The sequence below is a fragment of the Anabas testudineus genome, chromosome 12 (genome assembly GCF_900324465.2).
Source record: "Anabas testudineus chromosome 12, fAnaTes1.2, whole genome shotgun sequence".
NCBI lineage: Eukaryota > Metazoa > Chordata > Actinopteri > Anabantiformes > Anabantidae > Anabas > Anabas testudineus.
This window is the reverse complement of record NC_046621.1, coordinates 2,820,342-2,847,311: the sequence shown is the minus strand read 5'-3', so window position 1 is coordinate 2,847,311 and position 26,970 is coordinate 2,820,342. Positions and strand designations below refer to the sequence as shown.

The 26,970-nt window shown below is 41.9% G+C and overlaps 1 protein-coding gene across 1 annotated transcript; it reads right to left on the bottom strand.

Moving 5' to 3' along the window:
• Positions 1–452: 452 nt before the first annotated feature.
• Positions 453–11,966, bottom strand: lhx5 (LIM homeobox 5). The gene is made up of 5 exons (XM_026355738.1): positions 11,794–11,966; positions 9,778–10,001; positions 8,779–9,056; positions 6,111–6,276; positions 453–1,590 (listed from the first exon to the last, which is right to left on the bottom strand). The coding sequence occupies exons 1-5, from the start codon at positions 11,964–11,966 to the stop codon at positions 1,241–1,243; spliced, it is 1,191 nt and encodes a 396-aa protein (XP_026211523.1). The 3' UTR covers positions 453–1,240.
• Between the last annotated feature and the right edge of the window lie 15,004 nt (positions 11,967–26,970).

The following is a 26,970-nucleotide window of genomic DNA, read 5'->3' as shown; positions in this document are numbered from 1 at the left end:
TGTCAAGTAGGAGCCCTCATGACACTTGGCCGTGAAACTGCAGAATTATTTTTGGCATTATTATTATTTTGAAAATGCAAAAAGAATTTGTCCTCTGCCATGCGAAGATGGTCATATGCACACAGCCGGACTCTGCTGCTGCTCTGAACTGGTCTTGAATTGTGTGTGTTAAAAAACGCCGCCACTAGATGGCAACAAGTGCTTCGGAGCAGACAGTGGTAATGTCACAGATGTTGTCTGCCCCCTCTTTTGTTTTCTCTCTTTAGAGGAAGGAGACCTCAGCTGCTGAAGGAGATTCTCCATTATGGGTTCAATGTTCTTTTGAAAATCATTTCCATTAAAACATGTTTTTTAAAAGGGACAGTAACAAAAGGAAGGTCAGGTGAAGCAGCGTGCAAAGCAGAACTATCAGGGCTGCCTGGATGGGTGTGAGATTTGTGTGTGTGTGTGTGTGTGTGGGTGCAAGTGTCTGTATAATTGTGTCCGTGTTTTGAATAATAGTATAGACATCCTTCTTTTAAGCTATGATCAAGAACGTTTTTGTGCATTAGGGGACTTATAGCTGAGATTTGTGCTGGAGAAAGTCAGCGCCAGAGGTGTGTGTGAAGCCTTTGATTGGACATATTGTCTCACAGAAAATAATATTAACAATGAGAACTGTTTTTGACGTAACACATCCTGTCTCGACTGCCACATATGTGGTTGTATGTGAACATTAAAGCATTTATTAAACCTGGTCCTTTGTCTTCTGAATATTGAGGCTAGAGCGGCAACTCAGCAATAAAGACAGGATTACAGCAAATGAATGAAAAACTAATATTGCTTTGAAGCAACATTTTTATAAAATGTGTTGAGAAATTAAGAAAACTAAAGAAGTGCCCTTTGGCATTTCTCTCTAATGTGTTCCTAGAGCATTAGAAGATACCTTTGTTAACATTGAGGGGAAGGCGAGAAGCATTTTTGCTGGGTGGAATCACAACATTTGCTTTAATTATTCAAGTCCAGTAATCCAGGAAGGGATATGCTTTGGGCAGCAAATATGACTTTTTCCAGCAAACTATCCCGTTCGTGATTTCATTTCCAGTTCGTCAATGAAAATCAGTCTGCGATTTGAAAAAGTCCTCCATAGAAATTTCTGCTGTATGTTTTCACTCCACAGTGTGGGTTTTGTTTTTCAATTCATCTCCTGAATTAACTAGGCTGATACTCAGCCCAGGAATGGTCTCTGTGGTTTGTCCTTTTACCAGGCTGCGGTTTCTCCCATCTCCTGTCCTTGGTGGGACATAGGAGCGCTGTAGCTGGAGTTATTGGCCAAGGAGAAGGGAGGACTGGGTCCGCCGCCGTACGTCTCCCCTGGGACAGGATGCAGGGAGCTTGGTAAGCCCGGCTCCGGACTGGGGGTTTCCGCATGGGAGATCATGTCCGTGAACCTTTGGTCGTCTGAAGGATGGTGGCCTGATCCCTCCATGGCTCCGGGTCCAGAGCTGATGATGTAGGGGGATTCAGCTGGAGACTGAGCTTGTGAGGATGGAGGGCCGTGGGGGAAGAAGTCGTAGTTGCTCCCTGGTCCATAATAGTCACCTTGGTATTCTGTGGAGGGACAGATCAAAACATGAGGTTGGACTTTTTATCAAAGACTCTAAATATACACAAAAACATTCACAGCTCCTCAGAGCAGTGAGCAGTTTAACACACATCTGCAAGTGGTGAAATTGATCATGTCCAATTTCCAACCAACCGGTTTCCAACAGCCTCATTTAAGTGTATAAACAACTCCATACCTCTCCACCTCAGTTCTCTCGCTTTTTACACACTGCATTCATCTCTCCCACTCATTCAGCCCGCAGCCATGCGTGCACCTCGATGGATTCCCCTGCTGAAACTTCTAGATTTGGATGAGGAACTCCAAAATGAGATTCCAGCCTCCCCGCAGCCCTGCCAGGCAGGTCCTGTCGGCTGGATCGCTCCGTCATGTCTGGTGCAGCTTCCAGCAAGCTTTCCTCGCCTCTACTTCGCTGAGCTGTGGCTACTTCCTCAGCTACACAAATTGCTCTGCAATTTCCAGCAAGCAATCAGCAATGATTCTTATAATTATTGATTATTTCTGATGATTTTGAATCTTTATTTTGTCCAAAACACAAAGATAAGCAGAAAAGAATCACTTTTAAAACGCTGGAACAAGACGATGTTTATTATTTTTGCTTTTTTTCCTCAATTATTTTCCCCTTTTCAATTACACCTCTGTTCACAGTTACATCCATTTCACACCGTTTCCAGCATCACAGCAACAGCAACATGCAGCAGTTCATGCTATCAGCTGGAGGTTGTGTTGCTACCGCGTTTACATCCACAGTTACATCATTGCTTCATCGTTAGATTTCCACAATAAGTCAGATCAGTCGCGTTGGTCATGCATGTCCGTTCATACACACATAATAAATACTTCACTAATAATAATAATAATAATAATAATAATAATAATAAAATAATAATAATATCTGGTGGCTAGAAACACATCTGCCGATATTCCTTCACGTTTATGCTCTTCCTCCGAAATATTTGAGCAAAGATTATTTCACAACCGCAGTCTGCCTCGTTTAAAATTGCTCAACTTCATCACGACACTCACTTCAAAGTGCTGCAGAGAAAAGTGACACAATAATGACAGAAAACAGTCACAAATTCCTCCCTTTCACAGAAAATCTCCAGCACACACTCGGCTTTACAAATATTCTCCGTCTAACCTCTGATACTGACTGACGGGTTTATGCCTCTGAGAGGTTTTGACGCAATTTGGATGCACGACTGTGTGACACCTCTATGTAGCGCACGTTGCCAGTGATACCTCTAACACTGTGACATTATCATACATTGTTTATGAATTTGTCATTTTGAACAATGCATTTTCAGGGTTGTTCAGTACAACCAGCACCCATGACAGAAATCCATGGTTAAACAGTGGGCTTATGCAAATGGTTAGAAACATATTTTACCACAAGCCATACACACACTTTTGTATTTCACCACTGCAACACAGTGTAGGTGAGTGCAATTGTGTTTCTTACTGAGTTTATAAAATAATAACTGCAACATTTATTCACACAACCAATATCGCTGACACCGACAGAAATCTGAGAAACAAATATCAAAACCTGAAGAAACAAAGTCTAAACTATCTATAGATGCCAAAACCGTTCGGATACCTTTGCTTTTTCTTTTTTGTGAGTTGGAACCATCTCTTCACTGTTTCCATCAGTGTACACATGAATCCAGTGCCAACCCACTTTGAGATCTATCCAGTGCAAATTTGGACACAACCATCCAACCAACAAGCTCTTGGAGCAGCATATGTACAGTACACGCTGTGGATTTGCTGTAAGAGTTGCACTGCAATGAGGAGACGTGGGTTAAGGTTACAGCTGTGTTAGCTTAGCTTAGCATAAAGACTGGAAACAAAGGGAAACTGAAGCTTTGTCCAGAGATAACAAAATCCACCTACAGCACCTCTGCAGCTCACTAATTAACATTTTATATCTCGTTTGTTTAATCTGCACTAACCTTTTCCTTCACCTGACGTTGCTAAGCAACCAGTCCAGACTCCAGAGACTCAATCCACGACATCCACAGTCCAACACATGATCTCTCATACTACATATACTTTTGTATGAATTAAACAAATTAGCTGTAAAAGGTGATGTTAGGTGCATTTTATTACCTTTTGGAATGAGCCAGGCTAGCAGTTTGCCCCCGTTTCCAGTCTTTATGCTAAGCTAAGCTAACCAGCTGCTAACTGTAGCCTTAATTGTACCAGACAGACATTTAGCTTCTCATTGAACTCACAGCAAGAAAGCATGAAAACTATCCCCTTTGATTCTTTTCTTTTAACACAGACACAGTCCCAAAGCAAGCGATGACTATGACAATGACTCAAATTGCATTCGGATTTATGATATAGTGCTTAAAAGAAAAATATTTCCAATCCAGTTCATAAAGGACTCATCTACTCCACGCATAGGCAATTACTTCACACACTGTTTGCATCCATTACCAAACATCCACCTGCCTCCTTCCTCCCACTCTGCTCCACATTCCCACAGTTACATTAAATCCATTCTGTTTCAACAGCACCGTGAACCGAGATCGATGGCAGACTTTATCCCGGTGCCCCAGATGTTGCACTAGCATTTCTCCACCCCCTACCATATGTTCTTCTCACTCCTATTTCAGTCAAAACAGGAAGAATCAGGAACTAACAGGTTAGGTATCAAGAAATATGTCGACTAATTACAACAACTGCTCTTAATAGCTGCTGCACGTGGCTTCTGGGAATTATCAAGAGAGACAATAAGAGCAGACATGACTTTAACAAACAAGCTCATTATTTGATCTCTAGCCCCTGCTAGTTTGGCCGACCTTGAGAAGAAGCAAGAAGCTCGTGTTGTGGACTGTGAGATGGGTGGGTGGGGGGCTCGGGTTGAAGGAAGGGCAGCGTTGGCTCTGCAAACTATAATTACACTCACACATGCAGACGCACCACACCGCACCACACACGGGCATTCCTCCCTCTAAGCAGCAGCAGAGGAACATAAGGAAGCAGAGAGTTCAGATAAAGGCGAGCAGACCGGCCTGTGCTGCTGCGGCACAAAAGGGTGTGAAAAGCAGCGTGCGAAGAAAGCAAAGGAGATGAGAGCGAGGGATGAAGGTTTTGTCCTCTGTTTCCCCTCCCACTCCCTGCGATGCAGCCTTGACGGCCCCAGTTTATTGTATCCTCAATGCCAGGGCCCTTCAGGTAGATGTATAGAAACCATGGCTCTGTGACTGTCCATCAAAAACCCTCTGCTGATATACATGACACGTGCATCTGGTTTATGTTGTTGTGTTATCTGCTGCTCACGTGCCATTGTTTCGATTTTATTCTCTAGTAGTCTTTACAGGAGTATTGATTTTAAGGTGTTTTTGCAACAGCTGTAGCCAAAATAGCTCATCATTTCATCAGCAATTCATTTTCACGTGCAAAGTAAACAAATTTGTCGAAAACGCTCCGTGGAGAGACGCCGCCGCTGTTTACCGGCTACAAATATTCCTCAAATCAAACCTGAAATTTTCTGTGAAATTAACATGCTATCAGTTTTTTAAAGCGTTCCGCCTGTGTGCCAGGTCAAGGCTGCAAATTGTCTTTTAATTTGCAACTTCTTTACCAGCAAATGAGTGCAACACCACACACACCTACATGTTTTCACCACATCTGTTTCAGCCAAATGAAAATATAAATTCATGACTAGCATTACGGCTATACGGCTATTTATAGTTCCTACATTGTTCTGCAGTAAATGTAAGATATTTGCTGTTCATTAGTGCAAAACCTTGATTCTATAAGAGTCAAAACTGATCCAGACTACTTTTGTTGGAGCCACGCTAATGTGACACTTTGCTTTACAAAGTCTTGTTTCCTAATCATTTGTTGAAGACTTTTTTTTTTTTAAGGAGGAGTTGTCTGTTCTATCATGGTTTAGATAAATCACTATAAATTCAGCGTTGAGCTACGATGACACGACTGCCACCCAGGCTGCAGCACTTTCACTGCTAGCTTTATTTACAAGGTGCCTGATTGGAATACATTTGTTCCCGTCTAACATTTATCCTCTCAGCAGTTACGCAGCTGACAGTATGTGACAGTTAAGCAGGTTTTATGCTCATATTGAGCCTTTCAAATTTTTACTTACACTTTTCTGTGAACACTGAAGGAAATCAACTAAGTTCCTTTAAGCCTATAAACATATGAACCAGTGCAGGTACTAGTTTAGAGAAGATTATGTGCAGATGTGTTAACAATCATACGACCTTAAAGCCTGATACCACACTATAACTATCAGTGGTGTTGGTCCTGCTGCAGGTTGGAGTAGCTGCACAATATCACATTTTTAGAGCGAAGGTGAAACCAGGATACAGATTATTTTTGCTGTTATGTTTGCTGAACAACACCGCGCTCCATATTGCAAGAAGTAGAGTCATGGTGAGATGTTAGATTTAAAGGTAGGAGCCACGCTGTACCGTGTGGTCAATTTGCACTTCCTGTCTCTTCTTGTATTTTTGCATTATTCATTTCTTACCTCCATAGTAACCATAGGCTCCAGGTCCCAAAATGTCAGGATCCTCCAGCCTGCCTCCTAGCGGTCTCATTCTTCTCGGGCCCCTGAAAAAGGCGTGCCGCCGGGCCCCCAGAGCACTCAGCTGCTTCATTCGTCGCTCTTTGGATCTTCTGTTCTGGAACCAAACCTGCAGCGAACCAGAGAGTCCAGGTCACAGTTATCAGCAGATCCCATCAATTTTGAAAATGAACTGAGCTGCAGCCGGCACAGATCTGTGTCCAGTTGTCTCTATTCTGCTCCAACAAGCGCTGTGTGTCACCATACACTGTCTAATTGTACAATTCAGACTAATAACAATCACCACACGTCTCAGTCTGTGTGGAATCTTGTACAAAACAATACGTGAAGCAGGACGGTTTGATTGGTTTGAGTCCTGATCATTTTACGGACTTTCACTCATATTTACTTTTAAGCTCACTGAGTCTGTGTGTCGTGTAATTTCTACCAGACCTTCAAGAAAGTTTTTTAAAGCAATAGATTTAAAGCTGGAAAATTCCTTTAAATGTCTTCTATTCAAAAGATAAACTATTTCTCCCATGGCCTATTATGACACAAACTCTCAAACACTTTTTTTTATCTAAATTTACTGTATATCAATATGTCACGACTTGTCTTCATTTAAATTTTTAGAACTCAATGTTTACAAGAAAAAGTTTAAACTAACCAAATGTAAAATGAGATTTTATTTCAACTCCCCATCAGAATTACACAAGTGAAATCTGTCATCAGTGATTTTATCATCATGCTGTGCTCCAACCTACAATAAGCTGGACAGAAATGAGAGGATACATTAAAATGCATGATGTTAAATTAGGTATTTTATAGGTGACCCAACCTAAAAACGACACTTGAAAGCTGAAAGCAGGTGATTTAGTAACAATACACATATTTTGCTGCACTTTGCAAAATGTTTTCCTGTAAAATTAAGATGAATAACAAAGTCACACATATATACCCCCATGCACACGCTAGTAAACCTCAATACTAGTTCAAATAAACAGTCAAAGCCATAAATCAGAGTATAAAAAGCGTATCGCTAATGTTAAATAAACTGTCTTTGAAGAGGAACAAACGGGACTTCTAAATTACAGAACTACACACCATATGGAGGAATGTATTTGCATTATAAGCACATAACACATCTTGTTTCGCCTTTGCATCATAGCTGCATAATGATGTATGTTCACACCAGCTAGGCTACACCAGAGGCAGAATCCCACTGTGCTCCAGATTAACAAAAACACACAGACGCACGCACAAAAACACCTAAAACCACTTAGGCTCTGCTCTATGTGCTCCAGCAGCAAAAGGCGACACCTGCTTATTGAGAACAATCGTCTAACTGTAGGGTACATTTTTATGGAAATGCTCTCGCTCCCCTCGAGAGAGTGTTGCTTAGGGATTACATGCACATGCTGGAGAAGCAGCGTGGCTCACGGGGCTCCCCGCATTGAGAGCACTGGTATTTAACACACAGTGAACGAGCAGGAAGATGACGAAACAGAGCCTCCATTTTGGCTCCGAGCAACACAGCAACACTCAGGGGTGGAGATCATGGATGGAGGGATGGACTGACCGACCGGCTGACTGACTGATTGATTGAGCTTTGTTGATGCACACACACATTCAGCAGCAGCCTGCACTAGATGATATAGATGAGGCATTTTTAGAGGCCCCGGTCTGCTCTAATAAGCAGAGGAAACTGGCTGTAAGTGAGTAAGAGCAGAGAGGTGGGAAAGGGGAGGGTGGTATGTAAATCTGTGAAATCAGCGATAATTACAGTGAGTGCACAAAAAGCCACATCACAGTTGGCAGAGATGGTGCTAATCATCCTGACACAGTCTACATCCAGACACAGAGCATGTGTGTGTGTGTACACATGTGTTTGAGGATGAAAAGGCAGACAGGGAGAGGTCCAAAACAGAGGCTGCTCGTGCTATACTGCAGAATAGGTTTGTATCTGGAGTTCCTTCTGCCTACGGTACAAAAACCAAACTAACCTTTTACTAATTTCACGGCTGTGGAACACTCATGATTACTTCAATAAGCTTCTACCTGCACATTGTAATGATTTCTAGAAAGAAAAAAAAAAAACCTTGTATTCATTATGCATCAGTAAACTGGATTACTAGATCTTCATTTCAAAGAATAAATTATCGCCTGCAGATATGGATATTTCAACATGGAAATTGGAGGCAAATATGAATGCAAATTTGTCATTTTAGTAAACTGAACATGAGCAATTAATTCAATTTGTATTTAAAAATGCGTCAAACTGTGCAAGAATTGATTTTCAACAATTAGGAAATGAAACATTTGTTTTTTTCTGCAGTAACTTTACATTATGTGGAAATATAAAACTCATTTCATGTTGCTTCCTGCAGGTTTTTTCCAATTAAAACTACAGAAATATATTAAATGCACCTTAGGACATTTCTGTTGTTGTTTTCTGTGCCAACACATTTATGGAAGTCAGATCATTTTAACTTGAATCATGTTTTCACAATTAAATGTGTCACTTCACTGACGTCTTTTATCTTGAATGTGTCTTTGTCTCTGCAGATCCTCCCTCATCACAAGCAGCGTGATTCAGCACCGCAAACCCCGCATGAACAACAGCTGATCTTACCTGGATCACCCGCATGTTCAGTCCCGTTTCTTGCGCCAGCTGCTCTCGGATGTGCCGCGTCGGTTTCGGCGTGGCGACAAACGCGGCCTTTAACGTTTCCAGCTGCTTTGCCTTGATGGTGGTCCGGGGCCCCCGCCGCTTGGTTCCCGAGTTCTGCTCCTCATTCTCAATATTGTTCGTTTCCTTATCTGAGGACGTTGAATTGTCCGTCTCCTTTACGTCGTCCTGTATTGGGTCCTGCAGATCCGGCGATAAACTCCTGTCTGTGCACGACGACACTGGGACCGGGAAGTGAAAACAAACAAGAGGAAGGTCATGATCTGAAACGTTGGGGGGGTGGGGGGGTTAATTAGACCTGTACATGCGAACGAAAAGGGATTTTTGCACGTTTTTGCACGTGCTAATTATTTTTTCTCTCCGTCTCTGTCTTTATTTTTATTTATTGTGTGTTTTTAATTTGTTATTTGCACAAATCAAACGCAACTTTTCATTAAAAGCAAAAAAAATAAAAAAAATCCTCGTTTTGCACCAAAAAATCTAAAAATGACCAAATAAATTAACACATTTGTGTTGGACATCAGAACAAAAGTGGAGAGCGTGACACCGGGAGCGCACACGGGTGTGAAGTGGATTTGCTGTGTGAGTTTCTATGAGGATGAACAGACACGCAGCCAGACTAACGTCCTCATCCCCAGTGGACCCTGTACTACAATAACACGGAGCCATTGTCCTGTGGAGGTAAATATTGAAACCATTCATCTGACAAGGTTGTTGTGAAACGCTCTCCACGGACCGAAACGTGGAAATGTTCTGCAAAAACGAAATCTTCCAGTTCATTTAAAGCTAAAACCTCCTGAAAGGCCGGTTGTCCTTTTATTTATCACATATGCGTTTGCAGCCGTGCAGGATTCCCACAAATATGAATTATCATCCATCATTATTATTCATATTTGCTTTTTTAACGTCAAACCCAATGTGTGTTATTAAAGCGCGTTTTACCTGAGTTCAAGTTGACTTCCTTAATGGCTCCCGAGCTCAAATAATCTTCTTTGCACACAAACTTGTTTTCGTCTATCACATAGAGTTCCTCTCCCGTGGACAGCTGCTTGTTACACACCATGCAGGTGAAGCAGTTCAGGTGAAACACCTTGCTGCGGGCTTTGCGGACCAGGTCGCTGGGCGAGATTCCCTGCAGACAGCCCGCACATTTTGTGCCAAACCGCCTGTGAAAAAGCAGAAAATGAACATCAAATATATGTTTTTAAAAGAAAAGAGTTGTTGCACCATGTGGGGAACAAAAGGCGACTGTTAGAAACGCTCCAGCCTCTGGTTCGGCCGCACGGGGAAATAGTTTCTAATGTTTAAATGTGAAAACGACGCATGTGCATGTTAGTGATAATAAAAGTTAGAATTATTATCACAGTGGATTGGAATTAATCAAATAAAGAAATAAACAACAACAACAATAATATTAATAATAAACATTATTATTAATATTATGGTTACGTGCATTTCTTTTAGTTAACGAAGAATCAGCCTACAGTAAATAAACTGGAATAAACTTATTTATTTAAACCATTTATTTCTCTTTATAATTAACTAAACTATCGGCGGCGGCGGGGATAAAAAAACGAAGTGAGTTTTTTGGTTTTAAAAAAATAAAGATAGAAAAAAAAACGCTTGTTCCTAATTTTGATGGAGGGGCTCTGACAATAACCCCCCCGCAAAACGTATTAGTGACAATCAACACATTGTGGCTCCGTCTATATTACGGGATTAAGCAAAGTAGGAACATTTTAGCGTGAAAATCTTCTCTTAATCCATATTCACCCGCTTAAATACTGGGTGGGAGGACTCATCAATTTGATACACAAATAGTGGAAATAAATTCAACAGCCCCCCCCCTCCTGGTTTGACAGGGCGGATCAGAGGTGGACTGGACTGATATTTATAGATATTATTCATTTATCGTTTTAATACAGAGTTGCAGCAGATGTTTGAGGCTCACGTTGGGCCTTCTCTACCTGGATTTCCAGTCGGCCTGTCCGGTGGGGTGGCGTGTGGGGGTGTGGGGTGGGGAGGGGTGCTTAAGCCTTTGGGTGAAAGCAAGCACTCTTTTTGTGGAGCATTGTTTTAACACTAATGTAGGCTTGTCTGTCCATTTGCAATGGTATCGCTTCACCGTCCTCCTTTTCACATGCACGGCAAAGCCCCCCCCCAGCGAAAGGGCACAACTCTACTTACACAACAAATGGACACATTAGGGTGATTACTGTTTCGCCTGGCTAATGGCTGGCCATTTAAAACCCACCGCTTGATGGGACCTGCGGTAATATGATGGCCAAGGCCGTGCGAGGCCAATAACAGCCCGTCCCAACAAAGGCGCATGTGTCTTACATGTCATTAGACAATTTGGGAGAAAATAAGTGACACATACAAATGAAAATGATGCTAAGAGAGTGCGACGGAACAAACAAGGGCTTCACTTATCACTCAATTACCTGAAACACTTTTTAGGTATTGTGAAGCGCTTAATAGCCTAATGGGTGTTTGAAACAGTGAAGTCTGGATGTGGAAAATAGATAAAAATGCCAAGTACAGGACACACGAGGCTCCACAATGAAATTAAATTTTAGAAGCCCACTGTTTTATTATAAAGAGCCCATTGAAAGGCCACATGGTCTGTGCGTAACAAACATTTCACTGTGAAGACGAGTTAGGATCCTGCATTTTAAATAAATATCTCATCAATTATATTTTTACATGTATTTTAAATTAAACCTGTTTATTTAATCTGACCTGAACTAATCCAACCTATAGATTCATGTTTCGACCCCTGTGCACCCACAGAACCTAAGTTCAGACCTACTCCACTTTATTTCTGTTTCTATTTTGTTTCATTATTGCATCAATAAAAATTATAATTTTTTCATTTTGCTGTAAAAATTTAATCAAAGCGCAGTTTTTTTTTTTTTTTAGTTTCTTTAGTTTTTTCTGTTTTCCTGATTGTGTTACCTGAAAAAGTCCATTTTACAATAGAGCTTCCCGTCTCTGGAGAAGCACTTCTCGGTGAGGTTGCAGTTGCAGTCACAGCACTGGACGCACTTAGCGTGCCAGGCTCTGTCCAGCACGTTGAGGAGGAACCGGTCCAGGATGGGCCGTTCGCACCCGGCACAGTGGACCATCATGTCTCCGGCCTGCAGGACGCCGAGTGCCGACCTTCCCACACGGACTGCGCTGCTCGGACTGGGGCGACCCGGGTCTACGCGGAACAACGTCTTGGCTCCGGGATATGTGCTGTCAGGCGAAAACTGGAGGAACCTCCTGTTCAAACGCAGCGGAATGACAATCCTCTGGAACTGTAGTAGTCCTGGTCCCGTTTGGTTCCTGTCCTGGCACTTATCACAATCCAAAATCCAGCGGAGAGGAGGAGAGATTTCATCCGCGCCAGCTGATGGACTGCGTAATGGACAAACCAGGCATGTTTTCTCACGGACACACTTTTAAAAACACCACTATTCAAACGTGTTTCTTTCTAATATTTCATCCCTGGCTCACGCTTTGTTTTGGGTCCACTCATTTCCTCCGGGCTCACCTCACGCCGCCACTTTCGCATCACTGTGCCTGGGTTATCACGAGGTTTTGCCAGCGCGACGCGCGTCCTGCGCTCACATTGGATGACGCTCTCGTTAATTCCCGTGCCAGCAGAGCCAATCAGAGCGCAGTTGTTATGGTTACACGTCCATAGCTGTAGCCTCGGAGCGGACTTGAATCACACGCCGTGCAGAAATACCGGGGCCGTGAATTGCTCGGTGCTTCTAGTGGCGCTTTTAGAGGCCGGGGTGCGTGTGGAAGGTTTCACGGAGGGTCGTGGAGACATGACTGACTTTTCAGGGAAGCGCATCAGATGCAGGTTAGACTGTGGAACCGAAGAAGACCATTTTTATCAGACCTTAAACCTGAAAGTCCACAAATAAACGCTGAAGGTGATCCGTGCACAACAGATGAGGGCTGCGTCTTTACATGGCGCGGCGCTGCCACTGAAATGAATCTGAATAGATGCAACAGGAGTGGGAGTAGCCGAACAAGGGCTAATGCTACACAGCCTTATAATGGCCTTGTGACAAAACGCTCCTGCATCACACTGTGGCTGTGCCGGGTGAAGAGGAGGGGCCGCGGGCCTTTTCTCATGCAGAAAGCTATTTACAGGGAAATGCGATGGATTAGCTGGAGCTCATCAATAGGGAGAGCCTGGTCACCCGGTGCTTTAACAGAGTGGCCACCAATCGAAGGGAATTTCAATATTTACCAACAGCCTCGTTTTGTTAGTTGCAGTTAAGCAAACATACAATACGCTAATTCATGTTGGTGGATGGATGAGAACTGCTGAAGCTTTTTCTTTTCAGATCCATTTGAATGACATTAGGTGCGATTTTTGACTCATTTTGCACCGCTGAAGAAACATTTAGAGAAACAACACGACTGTTTTAACACATAGGACAACAAACACAGCTAAACTGACACATCATTAAGTGTCGGTGCTGTTTATTTTTAGCCCTCTATCTAATTATACTTTGTATTAATGATAATTAAATTTCACTTAATGAGTTTGCAGGATACAGAATTACTGGGCTGATTTACTGCACGTTTATACAGATATATCACTTCAGGTCAGTTCAGTTCAGTGTGCTTTCCTCTCATTTAAGATAATATCACAAAGACACACATTATCTCAAAATGCTATAAAGAAAAGTGCATTTATCAGTTTATACAGCAGGTGAAGTCTTGGTGCTGCCCCTCAGACTATGTCCTGTCTCTTTGTGGGAACCCTCCAGAAGTTCCCCTTTGACATCATGATATCTTTATATTTTGTTTTTGTATGATTTTAATAATATTGATCATTTTGCTTTCATGCTGATGTGAAGCCACCTTGATGGTTTCAGCTTCAAATGGTCATCTGGAGACAACATCTGGAGCTGCTGCAGACGTGCAGACAGAGACTGAATTCAACACTAACTTTGATCTTTTTGTTGCATCATTTTAATTATGAAAACCAAACAACCATGACTTTATTTAACATATATGTAAAAATAAAATGAAAGAGCAGTGGAGATTTTTAAAAGAATGAACTGAGAGTTCATTCATTCAACTCAGAATATTTAATGTTCATAGATTCTAAGTTGAATTCACTTGAAATGAACAAATATTTAAGGTAATAAGAAAGGATGAATTTCTTTGTGGTGTTTTACAGTGTAGTTTTTGATGCACTACAGATCTTTGTGTTCATTTACTTGCCGTCCGTTTCAAACCTTTTGATTAAGGTAATAAAACAAGGAAATAACTTCAGATGCAAAAGAAAGAAAAGGTGAATATACTGTAATTTACTCCAAATAGTAAAGTTCTAATCACATTTGTGTTCAAATTAGGAGGAATTTCACCTGCATAATCCAAAAGCAGCAAAGTCCAAGTGTCCTCATCTTGTTCAGGAGGAGTCGGTTTTAAACCACACACTTTACATTGAATGGTCATTAACACTAACAGCAGAACCTCACGTGTTCCTTTCTCTTGTTCTTTCACCTGCTTCTTGTTTTTCTTTTGTCGTTTCTCAACTGTGGCAAAAATTTAAATGAGAGTTTTTCTTATCAAACTACACCACAGACACCGAGACAAGGCTGGATGAGTTTCCTCACTTATCCAAGCTCCTATCGCAGCAGATCTTACCCTGTAAAACAAGAGAGACAAAAAAAAACAAAACAAAACAAGGGGGAAATTCAGACGAGGCAGACAAAAAGACCACGGTGGGAAAAAGAACATATGAGGCAAATGCTTCCCCTCGCCTCTTGTTTGAATATAAACACATTGCATTGTGCGAAGAATAAAAAGCTGTTTGCTTGCCCTTGCTTTGCAGCGCGCTCTGTGCACACTGAACACCACCCAAAGAGCGAGATGCTCACCTGTGGAGAAAGATGAAGGAGCTGTCCATGGTACCGAAGGCAGGGAGCACCAAGGACAGCAACAGGCTTTTCTCTTTTCAGTGGGAATCCTGTGTTGCATGATCACATATACAGCAGCTTAAACCCTGTTCCACAGACACTATGTACATACTAAATGGATTCTGACACCGGCAGACTGAAGACTATGACCTGCAGCCAGTGATCATAATAAAATCACATCGTATTTCATCCAGCTATAGAAACTAAATCAATTTCTGGCGTTTACTGAACATTTTTAGCCGTTTTATACATTGACTTCCCTTTGTTACGTCCTGCGATGTTTTCAGGTCCTAAAGATTTATGTGAGTCTCCAGAGGCTTGTAAACCGCACTCCTGAAGACTTGCAGGTGGATTATCTGGGTCTGGTTTAGTCTTCATAAGGCTAAATCTCAACATGTGGCACAACAGGGCACATCGTGCTACAAGATGAACACATTCATTGGAAAATAAATTCAAATGAAGATATAAAGAAACACTTCTATTGAAGAGCAGTGCTTAGATCATAAAATTAAGATGTATGTGTTTGTTAATTAGATTTTTTATTCATTCTTTTTCATTGTTTTACACAAAGAACACAGTCATATCACTTAACTAGTGGTGAAATACAGGTTTGTCTTTTTTTAAAGAGTCATTCTGACAAAACTATGGTAAAAATGTCAATTCAGTGAAAAACAAAGACAAAAAAAGTAAAGCTTAAATTACCTATATCATGGAATTTATGTTGCATCTTCACATATTTATAACTGAATGGTGAAATCCTGTCTTTTGTGCCTGTTCACAAAACATATTGGAGGGGCCTTCATAGAGACCGGAACGCAAGAGGGTGGATTCTTGTCATTCACCAAACGGAATAAAGATCAGAAAGCCTTCGAGCCAAGTAAGGAGGATTCAGAAAACCTTCCAAATCACACGAGAAACATTTTGATGAACCACTTTAAAAATAGCTTAAAACACTTTTGAATTATTTATTTCAGTGGAGAAGTTTTGTTAGAACACCAACATTTACATACATGCAAACAACACATAGTCCCAAGGACCAACATTTGAAGTGGTTTGAGCATCAGTCCCCTTTCTTTGCTAAGGGGCCTTCATGAAATATCGCTGCAGCTGCACATCCGTCTCTTTCTTTCTCTCAGTCTTTTGAGTTTGCAATGCACAAACGTAAAAAAGAGTAATTTAAACAGTGCAAGCCATGTCCACAAACCCTGAACCCAGCGCGTCCCTTCAGTTTCAGTTCCTACAGAATGTGCACACTCAGGATGAAAGAAACAGAGGTTAATGCTCGCAACTGAATTTCAGAAAAGGAGAGGAAAAAACGACATCCTGGTGAAGTGCAGCTTGGTAAATTGTGGTGGTTGATGTGCAGTGTGAGCTGAAATGAAGCCATAAAGGAGAAAAGATGGATGGATAGAAGTATAAACCTAAAAAAAATACACAGATAAATGTGAGACATGGAGGAATAAAAGTCTTCCCCTGCATCCCAAATTCACCCCCACCCTCACTGATCCACTCTGCACCGTAACAGACTGGACACCTGAGCAGACCGGTCCCTCCCCTCTCCCCTTCCCTCCCCTGCAGCCGCTATTCCATGCATGCGGCGTCACCCCAACCCCAAAGACGCATGCACACACATACGCGCTCTCACACATGTATGCTCAAGACCACCTCCAGGGCCCCTCTTTGGCAGGGCCAGTCCCAAGGGAGAGGTTAGTATGATGGATGTCTGATTGGTAGCCCTCCCTTAGGGCCTCCCTCTCCGTCACCTCTCTGCGCTCTGAATTAAAAGGCCGTTTGTCTCCTCTGAGTCCTCAGCTGTAGAGCGCCGGCCTGCAATTTCACAGCACTCAGAGAGAGAGGGAGACCATTACAGAGGAGGTTGTCAGGGGAGCCATCAGTGCCCGGACACGCCTGAGGGACTCTCTCTTTCCCCTCTATCTTGCCCTGCTCCCGTCTCCACCTGCTCAGCACCACCAACACCTCTATCCCACTGGAGGCAGCCAACCCTACACTAACAAATATATAAATATTCAAGACCTCGGTTACATTCAAGCATGTATGCACCTATATGCACATAAGCATGCACCAGTGCACGCACACATGTATTGGATATTTTTTAGTCCAGTGCACAAATAAATGAAACCTAAACATCTAATCATAGAAAAGAAATAACACAGTCGTCCTGTTAGAAAGGAAAACCTGAATTCATCAGCAGCTAAACACACTAGTATGTGCTGCTGCAGCTTTGCTTGGTCTAGTTTGAACAGTAGCTGCTGTTAGCAACACTTTGTTTAACTTTAATAAGTCAGTTTTATGACACTAGGACTTTTCTCCACTACTACTTTTACATGTTCCTTTAATTTCCTACAGTTGGACTTGTGGCCACTGTTTAGCAAAGGTTACAGAGACCATCTTTAAATGATAACAGTGGTATTGTTCAGTCATTTTCTTATTCTAATACATTTCACTGAAAGTTGTCTAAGACTATGTTCACATTAAAATACTTTATCCTCAACTGTAGTCGTTGCCGTCTCCTCTATAGCTGTAAGATTTCAAGTTTTAATGGTTGGATAATAATACATCGTTCTGGACTCTGGAAGTCAAAGAGTGAAAACGACATTTTAAAAAGCCGGTTCGTTCCTGCGCTCTTAGTAACTCTTTATCTGCAAAAGGTTCTGTAATTTTGCAAAACAGCTGCAGCTTAATACACATTTGATTCTCTAGTGAGTTTCTGTAGCAGCGGGACATGTGTGTGTGTGTGTGTGTGTGTGTGTGTGTGTGTGTGTGTGTGTGTGTGTGTGTGTTTGTGGGATTGACTCAAAACAAAGTGTCCCCATGTTCATCTGAATGAAGGAACACGTCACCCAGAGCAGCAGTGTGGCTCACTGATGTGTTTATAATAGTTTTTGACAAATGGAGCTTGAGGATTAAGAAATGCAGCAGCGGGCTTTGATACACACACAGTAGTTGTTAGACAGATCTGTTTTTGATTGATTTTCGATCTACTGTATTTGTGGTATTTTTTTAGAGAAAGACAAATTGAAGATCCCCAAATAACACAAAACAAATGTTGTTTAGAATTCATGCATCTGTACAGATGCCTCGAAACCAACAAACTGCAACTTACGACCATAAACAAGCACATTAGGTAAAGAGCTTCAACTGAACAACGCAGAAAGAATTATAGAATTTAAAAAATGACTCTTCACATAGTGAAAACACAGTCAAATAGGCAAATGCTCCAAATACCACATCATGTGTGGTTAGGTTTAGGCAATAAATGCGCTTTAGTTAAGGTTAGAGAAAGATCGTAGTTTAACAAACAAATATGTGACTATATGAAACATGTGTTCACCCTTTTCTTCATTAAGTTAATTAATTAATTATTTACGTTTTGTAGGAGTCTATGGATGTTGTACAGAAAGACATATATTTTTTTATATTTGGCATATTTTCCTACAACGAGCTCCAATAAGAAACAAGGGCTCAAAAATCAGTCCACTGACCTCTTCAGTGCTCCAAAACAATCTGCACAGCTCTTCAACTGCAAAACGTACTAATCAAACAGAGGTTATAACAATCTCTGACTGGTTCGAAGGGGAAGCCTCATGTAAAAAACTGCTCTGTTACATGAGTCTGACTCAGCAGGAGGCGTCAACAGCACCTCTGCACATTAAGGTACGTTTTGGAGCGTATATCTTTTATAAATACTCTGAAAAAGCTGCGTACTGTGGGTTTAATTTGTTGTGCACTGAGCATTCTTGTCTTATTAAAAGACACTTTTGTGAAGCTCTTCCAGTCAAAAGGAATCTGCACTTGTTTGAATAACTGTCTTCTGACGAGAAGGACAGGACACAACGAGACTCATCAAGGAATACAAACATGGAAGGAATCTCAACTCACAAATATAACCTTCGTCAGAGTCCAGGACGAATTCAAACAACCAGATCCACCTTTCACCCTGTGAGCGCTAAACCACACATGATTCCACAGACAAACAAATGCACACAGACAAACACACACAGTCTTGCTTGGTGCTGTCCTACGTCGCACTTGTGAATAGATAATTGGAGCATTATTCAGCTCCAGGTGAGCAGGAGTCACAAGTCTCTGCACACAAGTGTTCATCAGGGTGAATTTCCTTCCTGCAATCAACTGCTGGGTAAAGTGGTGTGACTTTATGTGGAACAGTGGAAAAAAGACAGGTGCATGGGTTCGGGGTAGTTGTGGAGAGTAAAAGTGTGACTGGATGGCTCACACTGTGTTGAGTTCAGCCCCTGTCATTGAGATATAATGAGGGAGATCACCTTTCACTGTGGGCCATCCTAATGAGGTAATGAATGGGGGTGTGCATTGCACCTTTGCCCTCACCTACTCTATTAATCAGAGTAGGGTCACACACAGCCGCCAGAGCCCAGCCTCCCCCATGTGGCAGCACTAATGGACCAAACGATGGATTGAAGGTGCTTTTAGTTAAAGAGCTCGGGTTAGTAACCAGGAGAGGAGAGGAGAGGAGAGGAGAGGAGAGGAGAGGAGAGGAGAGGAGAGGAGAGGAGAATGGTATAAAAAGAAAAATCAGCTGACTGCGAGAATTCTTTACACCTCCGAGGTAGTAGGAGTTGGGAGTGTGTGTGTGACGTTGACCTTTAGCCTCATCTCGGCCACCTTGAGGAAGCATCAGGAGGGTCGGCCGGCTATCTGGACTGCCCATGGCAGGATCAGCAGCTGACAGACTTTTACTGTGTCAACCACAAAGAAGGACAGTAGCATTGTGTTTAATATCTCAAGGCAGGAAGTAACCTCGAAAATAAAACTCCCCTGATAATGTGTGCAGACATTCAACTACAGCTAAACCACTAGAGTCATGTCAACACAATATCAGCTGTGCAAAACAATTAATGAGCTCAGCTTGGCAGTGAAGATTTGCAGTAGTGGACAGTAGTTGTATTGCAACTTCCACATTGATCATGTGATGCACATAGTTTGCAAAAAGCTACTTTCCCATTTAAAATGATTAGAAAAAGAGTGTCTGTGAGATGGTGACTTTTCCAATCACCATAAACCTGCAAATGGACCCTATATAGTCATAATTTGATCCATTTGACCTAATGTCTCCTGGAAAGTCTAGAGGAGCGGTGGGGTTATTTGTCATTATCTCATTCGTGTGTGTCTGACACTGTGAGGCACAACCGAAGGTGGTCACAAGTGTGCATGCTCTGTGAGCGTGAGTGTGATGATCGTCTGGGTCTCTCCCTCCTGTGATATGACTGATACGTGATATCCGACAATCTGTTCTTGTGCATCAGACTCTGTGTCAGATGCATGTTTTTCAGTGCACATGCACATATAGTAGACTCTCTGTTCAAAGATGGTGTAAAGTGATGATTGTTCATTGCAACGGAGCTCTACAACAAAGAGAAATCAACTCAACCCTGTTGTGGATTAATAATTGTTACAAACTCTTTATGAGATATAAACAACAAAAATATAATAAACCACAACCTCATCCTTTAAAGAAATCAAAGTAAAGTTTATACAAAATGGTTAAAATGTGCAAGAAAGCTGAAAAAAACTACAAATAAAGACTCTCTAAAAACAAATTGCTATAAAAGAACCGCTCTTTAATCAGTTATTCCGAGGTTGTTTCCTTCAACTGAATGCTAAAAGTGTTCAATGTTGTGCTGTTTCAATAAAAATACTATATTTGAGAAATAATTTTCCATCATTTTCCATGATTATGGTCAAAATTATTTAGAAACCAGTTTGCTATATACTCGTCCAGGGCTAAGTGGGCTAAACACCAGCTGGATTACTGTTGGTTACATGGACAAAAGGATGATTACGTAATTCCTACCACAAGATGTAAACAAACATGATAGAAATTATTTTATGATCCTAATCAAATTATCACATGCACTTGTATTTTTCCCAGTCACTCTCACTACAGTCATCTTTCATTTAATCAGTCAAACGTCAGCGATAATGAATTATACATTAATTAATTTACAGTCAGCTGTGCGCAGACGAAGAGGGTCGGCCTGTGAACTGGACTGGCCTCAGCACAGCAGACTGAAGGCTGGGCTGGAAAACAAGAGGAGGCAGAAGGGATGGAGAGAGGTGGAAATAATCTCGGTTGTGTATGTGTTCTCAGCATCCCGTCCTCCCCTGGCTAACCGCACTGGCGGCCACTTGAATTAGCAGCAGAGGATTATGGGCAGAGAGCCTCATTAATCTGGGCAACAAACAGTGGCCAGTGTGTATATTTGCACCCAGAAATTGAAAAGATTAAGTCCTATTTGACAATGACTGGCAGAGTCTGCGCTGCAAGAGGCTACTGTTAAATATTCATATCCTGGACTCCTTCTCGTTTTCTGTCTGCTGGTCTCTTGTGTGTATGTTTCTGTGCTAATGTTTAAATGGAAGTGATGTAAAAAAGCAATACATTAAGTCATGAGATGAAGGATTTAGTCGTTTAATATGAGGAATCAAGCCCACACATGGAATACTGTTATACAAAAAATATATAAAACAGTTTCTATTATCATTTAAACTAAGAATTTCATATTTGTAACCAACAGAAAGGGGAAAAAATCAGGAGCACTCATGCTTCATGGAGCTCTTTGCAGGAATATTGAGGCAACGCCCCCCTCTTAAAAACACATTTACACACATACATTAATGGCCAGAAGATGGGAGGGGGTCTGCTGTGACATCCCACCGTTCTGCAGGCCTTGTCGGCCTGGCAGGAGATTCCCTCCTGCAAGCGCTCAGCAAATACACCTGCTATTCATTTCCTACAAGGCAGAGAAGGCTCACCAGACCTGACAAAGCTATTTACCCACCTCCAGCCCAGCCTGTGCAGACGCTATCGCTAATGTTTTCCCTTCTGCAGGAGATCAATATGTTTGGAAGCAGACAAACAACCCTGCTCTGCCAGGCAGGCTCTTCCCGTTTAGCAGGCCACCACTGGGGGCCCTGACAGCAGATGTACACAACCGAATCAACAAGCAGTGCTTCCTCAGAGTCAACACTGGACACAATCAACAGTGCGAGATCTACAGTGCTAAGAATTAACAGTGCAGCCCATATGCGCCATACCAAAGATCAACACTCATCCTCAATCACGTGCCAAGTTATGTCAGCTTCCAGAAAACAAGCCACAGAAGGAATATTGATTCAGGCGCGACGAGGAGGGAGGGAGGCAGAATTATCACTGAAACTTAAAGCTGCTGGACTGAACCTAAATCTGGACACTAGCTTATAAGCTGGATTTCTGCACAGTGCTGCATCCTCGAAATGCTTAAGACAGCCAAAACAATTCAGATAGATTCAGAGCAGCAAACTTTCCTGCAGATAAAATAGAGATATAAGCTTCAGTAAACAACTGCAACCACACCAGACAAGACAAACAGTGAGAGGCAGACTAAACCAACATCCAGGTCCCCTGATCTTCTCCTCTGGATAAGCCCTCATGCTCTCTAGGGCCTCCTCTCCTCTCCTCTTTTTGTATTTCCTCTTCTCGTCACCTGTCTTCTTTTTCCCTCCTCTCATCTCGTGTTGCTTTCTTCCTTCTCATTTCCTGCTCTGCTTATTTCCTGTCTCTTGCATCCTCTCCTCTCGTATTCTCTCCTCTTAAATCATAACCTCTTGTTTCCTCTTGTGCCATCTCCTTGTTTCCACTTCTCTCCTCCTCATTCGCTCAAATGCAATTTACATTTCACACCCCCCATTTCATTATTTAACCCAATTTCCACTTTGTGGTGTTTTTATTTTTAACATGAAACTCAATAGAAAAACACTTTCACTTGAAATTACATTATAATCATCATATCAGCAAGAAAATCATGCTTATGTTTTTCATTGTGGCACTTTACTTTGGCAAATCAAAGGTAAGAGCATAAATGAGGAGGGGATCAGAGGAAGCATCTCATTTGTGTGTGCATGTGCTTGTGCTTTCCATCTACTCTGATCTAGAGAATGAAACCGTGATCGAGTCGGTGTATGTGCATTTGAATATTCCTGTGAAGCAGCTGTGTGCAAATGTGTGTGTGTTTGCATGCGCTGAAGGTGGCCATGGGGTTGATTTTTGGTTTTACATGCGTGGGTTGGTGTGTGTGTGTGTGTGTGTGTGTGGGAGTGACGGGGTGAGTGTGTTAAATTGTTCTGTGTTGTGGAGATAACACAGGATCACTATCAGCTGCATCAGGAGGCTTAAGACCCCAATGGGCGTGAGGGGAGAATGAATTTTCCTCACTACTCTGCATATTACAGGATTACACTGCACCTTTAGATATGCTTGGGCTGAGCCTATCTCTGCCTTATGGCTATACGCATGTAGATTATTGAAATAGACTGTCAGACAGTGGATGAATTGAAGCATCACCACAGGGACTGCACTGGGTCCTGAAATGAAATGCACTGAAGTGAGATAACTGTGATAGAATTTTGGTTTTTCACATTGTTCAGGCTGAATAGTGCCTTATAAAACTTCATTTCACAAAAAAAAAAAAGTGCAAATGTGTGTCCTTGCTGCTTTATGTTATTTAGAAAAAAGAAAAGCAAACGTCATTGCTCGTATAATTGTGATTTTGTAAATGTAGATGTGAACTCATGCCAAAAAACAAAAACTGCGTCCCACTTAACAGCTCACTTGGGCATCTGAAACTGTAAATATCTATAATCCCTGGCATGTTTCAGAGCCCTCATCCTGCACTTGGCCCCCTCAGTCATTCAGACGCCCTAAATGCAGCTCACATCAGGTGCAACAGAGTCTTTCATCTATTACAAACTCAGCCACTAGTGCCACATGCAGAGGACATGTAGGTAGAGAACCAGAGGAGACCTGAGTTTGATGGCGGACAAGGAGGGGGGAGGGAGCAGAGAGCAAAGAGAGGACATCTTCTTCTTCTCCCCTTTTGCTTTCTACACATCCTTCGCTCAGCTCCGTCTCCCCCTCCTCGCAGCCTCTGGCTAATTACTCCTTTTTTCAAATGCAAAGCAGCGGTAGAAAGTGAGATGATTTCTCGGCAGCCGCTTTAGGGAAGAAGCGAGGAGAGAGAAGAGAAAGAAAGCCACAGCAAGAAAAGAGGAACGAGAAGAGACCAGAGAGGCTGAATGGAAGAAAGAGGTGACTTTCTTTCCTCGGCTGGCAGGGACCTTTGAAGTTGGGCAAGATGGAGAGGGGAGGGGGCCTTTTTATGAGGGGACAGAGGTAAGAAAAAAGCGAGGGAAGATCGTGTTAACGAGATGGCCTCTAAAGACGAATTAAATTGTGGGAGAAAAGAAACACGATCAGGCCTGGCCCTACTTATAGACTCCTCACAGACTCACTCTTTTGAGCTGCGTAGAGGTGTTCCAAAGCCTGAATTCCTTAGCTCAGCTCTTTAAAAAGACTTGGAGTGTGGGGTGTGTGAGTGAGGGGCTGCGTCGGGCGCAATAGGGTGTGTGCATGAGTGCAGATGTGTGTGCGGGAGGGTCACTCGTCCTTTAGTCACACATCCCAGCATCTCAATGGGGAGGTCAGGGACTTACACACCGATGGAGGGTCAGAAGTGGCAGGGATTACACGTCTGCTCTAAGCCCCCTAGATCCTAGTGTTTTCACTCCCTCTCGCTGTTTGTTGTTTTGTGGCAGAGCAGACGAAGGAAAGAAAAGAAGACGGTCGGGGAATTAGTGTAAAGCTCGGGAGATGAATGGGCATCTTATTCGCACCTCTTGTTGGCTGTTTTTCAGCCCCCCCAAAACAGCCCTCCCATTCCTTGTCGCAGTGAAAGCGCGTTAGGGTTGCCTTTGTGTGGACAAAGGGAGACTCCCCTCCTGGCTTTCATGCTCCTGGTGGAGCAACAAGAGGATTTGGCCCGCCGTGCAGCACCCAGAGCTGCTCCAGCTTTGATTGGACATCGGCAGGAGAGAGCTCTGCCTCTCTTTCTTGATTAATCAAGTGATTCCAGTCCTCTCAGTAACACCTTCTTTTTTTTTTAAACACACTCTTTCTGTGTCTCAACAATCCTGTCGTCCCCCCCAAACACCCCACCCCGACAAACCACGTCGTTCTTTTCTCCCCGGACTGAAGAACATTTTGTCATCAGATTTTTTTCATGTGCCCCATGTGACTTTGTGCTAATCTGATGTGTGGGTGTTTTTATTTCTATGTGCTTATCACCACTGACATATGAAAACATTAGTTGGACTAATTTAGACTTTTTTCTTTAACAAGAGTTGACCCAGTGTGTCATTCAAAATACAAGTGCTTTTAACTGTTTGCTTTTAGATTACAGTATAAGTAGCGTGTTTTTACTTCTGTAAACAGGAATCCAGAGTCTGAAATTGTTATTAGTGTGTTTTAAATACAAGTCTGCTCCACTCATACATTATTCTGATCTTGTATAGTATGTATACAAGTTGAAACGTAGTCACACTTCAAAGATGATTCTTTTATTATTTCTGACGCTGCTTTAGACTATCAAGCACATCTAGTTCAATTCAATTAAATTCATTTTTATTTCAGTTCAATTCAATTCTGAGGCTCACGCACGCTGTCACCAATCATTTGCTGGTGTGAACAGCGTAAAGAATAAAACAGGGAGGGCTGAGCACTCGAAGCTGCAAATCATTTTTATTATTATTAAGTGGCTGACTGGTCATTGTACTTGATCTGCTTGCTACAGCTCCAGTAGTGCAGAGAATATATATTATAGAGAATATATTCACGTAGGATATGGAATTATTCTGATCACATTTTCAAAGGAGGAAAGTTGCATTTCAGACCATTTGCACAAGATTAACTGATATATTGTTATATATAACATTTCAAATATAAATGTCTCCAAGTTTACTTCCTGCTCCATGCAACAGTTGAAGGAAATAGACTTAAACTCTGTTACAGCAGCACATTTAAAATCAACAATATGTGATCACTATTGCACTTTAACTTAAAACTTAAAATTGTTCTCAATAAAGAAACGATGCTCTGCAAATTTCTAAATAATGGGAACACCGACCACTGGTCATCCAAACACGTCATCTCATCTCATGATACTGCACTTTAACTACAGCAACCCACAAGTTGTGATTACCAGGAGTCCCAGTACAGTCTAACTTCCTCTCTACTCATCAGCGCCCAGAGTTGGTCCATCAGACCTGTCTTCCAAAGACAGTGGTAACCTGATCTGCAAGCTGCATGGGCGGTTCTAGGATTTCATCCTTAGGGGGACTTAGCCCTTACTACTGTATAACATCACTGCAGATGTTAACCTCTGTTAGCCTGTTAATGGGGATTTTTTTATTTTATTTTTTATCTATTAGCATCAAGCTAAAAGGCTAGTTTAACACATAATGGGTGGGGTGTGGAGGACACTATTCCCAGTGGAACTACTTAAATTACAAGAAAATATTCAATATAAATTATATTTTATGTATTATTTATTATTTTATTTATTATTTTACTTAACAAAGGTCTAGAACAGCTTCTGGTAAGCCGTATTACAATTGGTCAGAGGTTTTTATTGGTTTGAAGGCTGGTAAATAAATCAATGTCACCTTTTCTCATGGCAAAATCTGACATGCTAAAAAAAATTCTTAGGAGATTCTCATATAGTGTGTAAAGACCTCAAGACATAAAAATATACAATTGACACAAGGACACAGGATTTTTATATCACTGTCACTTTGCATTCAAATAATCTGCAAAGCTGCATTACAGACTAGCTAAAGTTTGGAAATCTCCACAGTATCAGAGGAAATACAACACACTTCACATGCAGGACCAATGTTCAATGCCAATATATGAGGTGTTTGTGCTTTTTATAGTGTGGTTGAATCAGTGTGTGTGGAGATCAAGGTGGTGAAAGAATCTAATTTTTACACAGGAGACAAGAGTTTGAATCATGTTGCACATAATTTCTTCATCACTTTTCCAAACCTTAAAAAGTGTTTTAGTCATCCAATGGGCGTACAGGGCACAGAGGTCAGATATAGCAGCAACAAGACAACACAAAACCAAAATAAGATGCTAAACATAAAACATAAACATGCAGAATAACAACAAAGAGACACAAAACAAGTGCAAAGACAAGCAAATATCACACAAACATACTTAACCTTCCATAACCACGACCTTTCCTAACCTTAACCTTTACATGGGACTTCAATGGCATAAAGGAAAGAAAAAGGATGGGGGTGTAAAGTGGGTTTAGAAAAGGAG

Coding starts and splice junctions, on each gene's coding strand:
- lhx5 (XM_026355738.1), bottom strand. CDS start 11,966: ATGATGGTCCACTGTGCCGGGTGCGAACGGCCCATCCTGGACCGGTTC. Junction 6,277..8,778: donor TGAACATGCGGGTGATCCAG/GTAAGATCAGCT, acceptor GGTTCGCTGCAG/GTTTGGTTCCAGAACAGAAG. Junction 1,591..6,110: donor AGCCTATGGTTACTATGGAG/GTAAGAAATGAA, acceptor GTCCCTCCACAG/AATACCAAGGTGACTATTAT.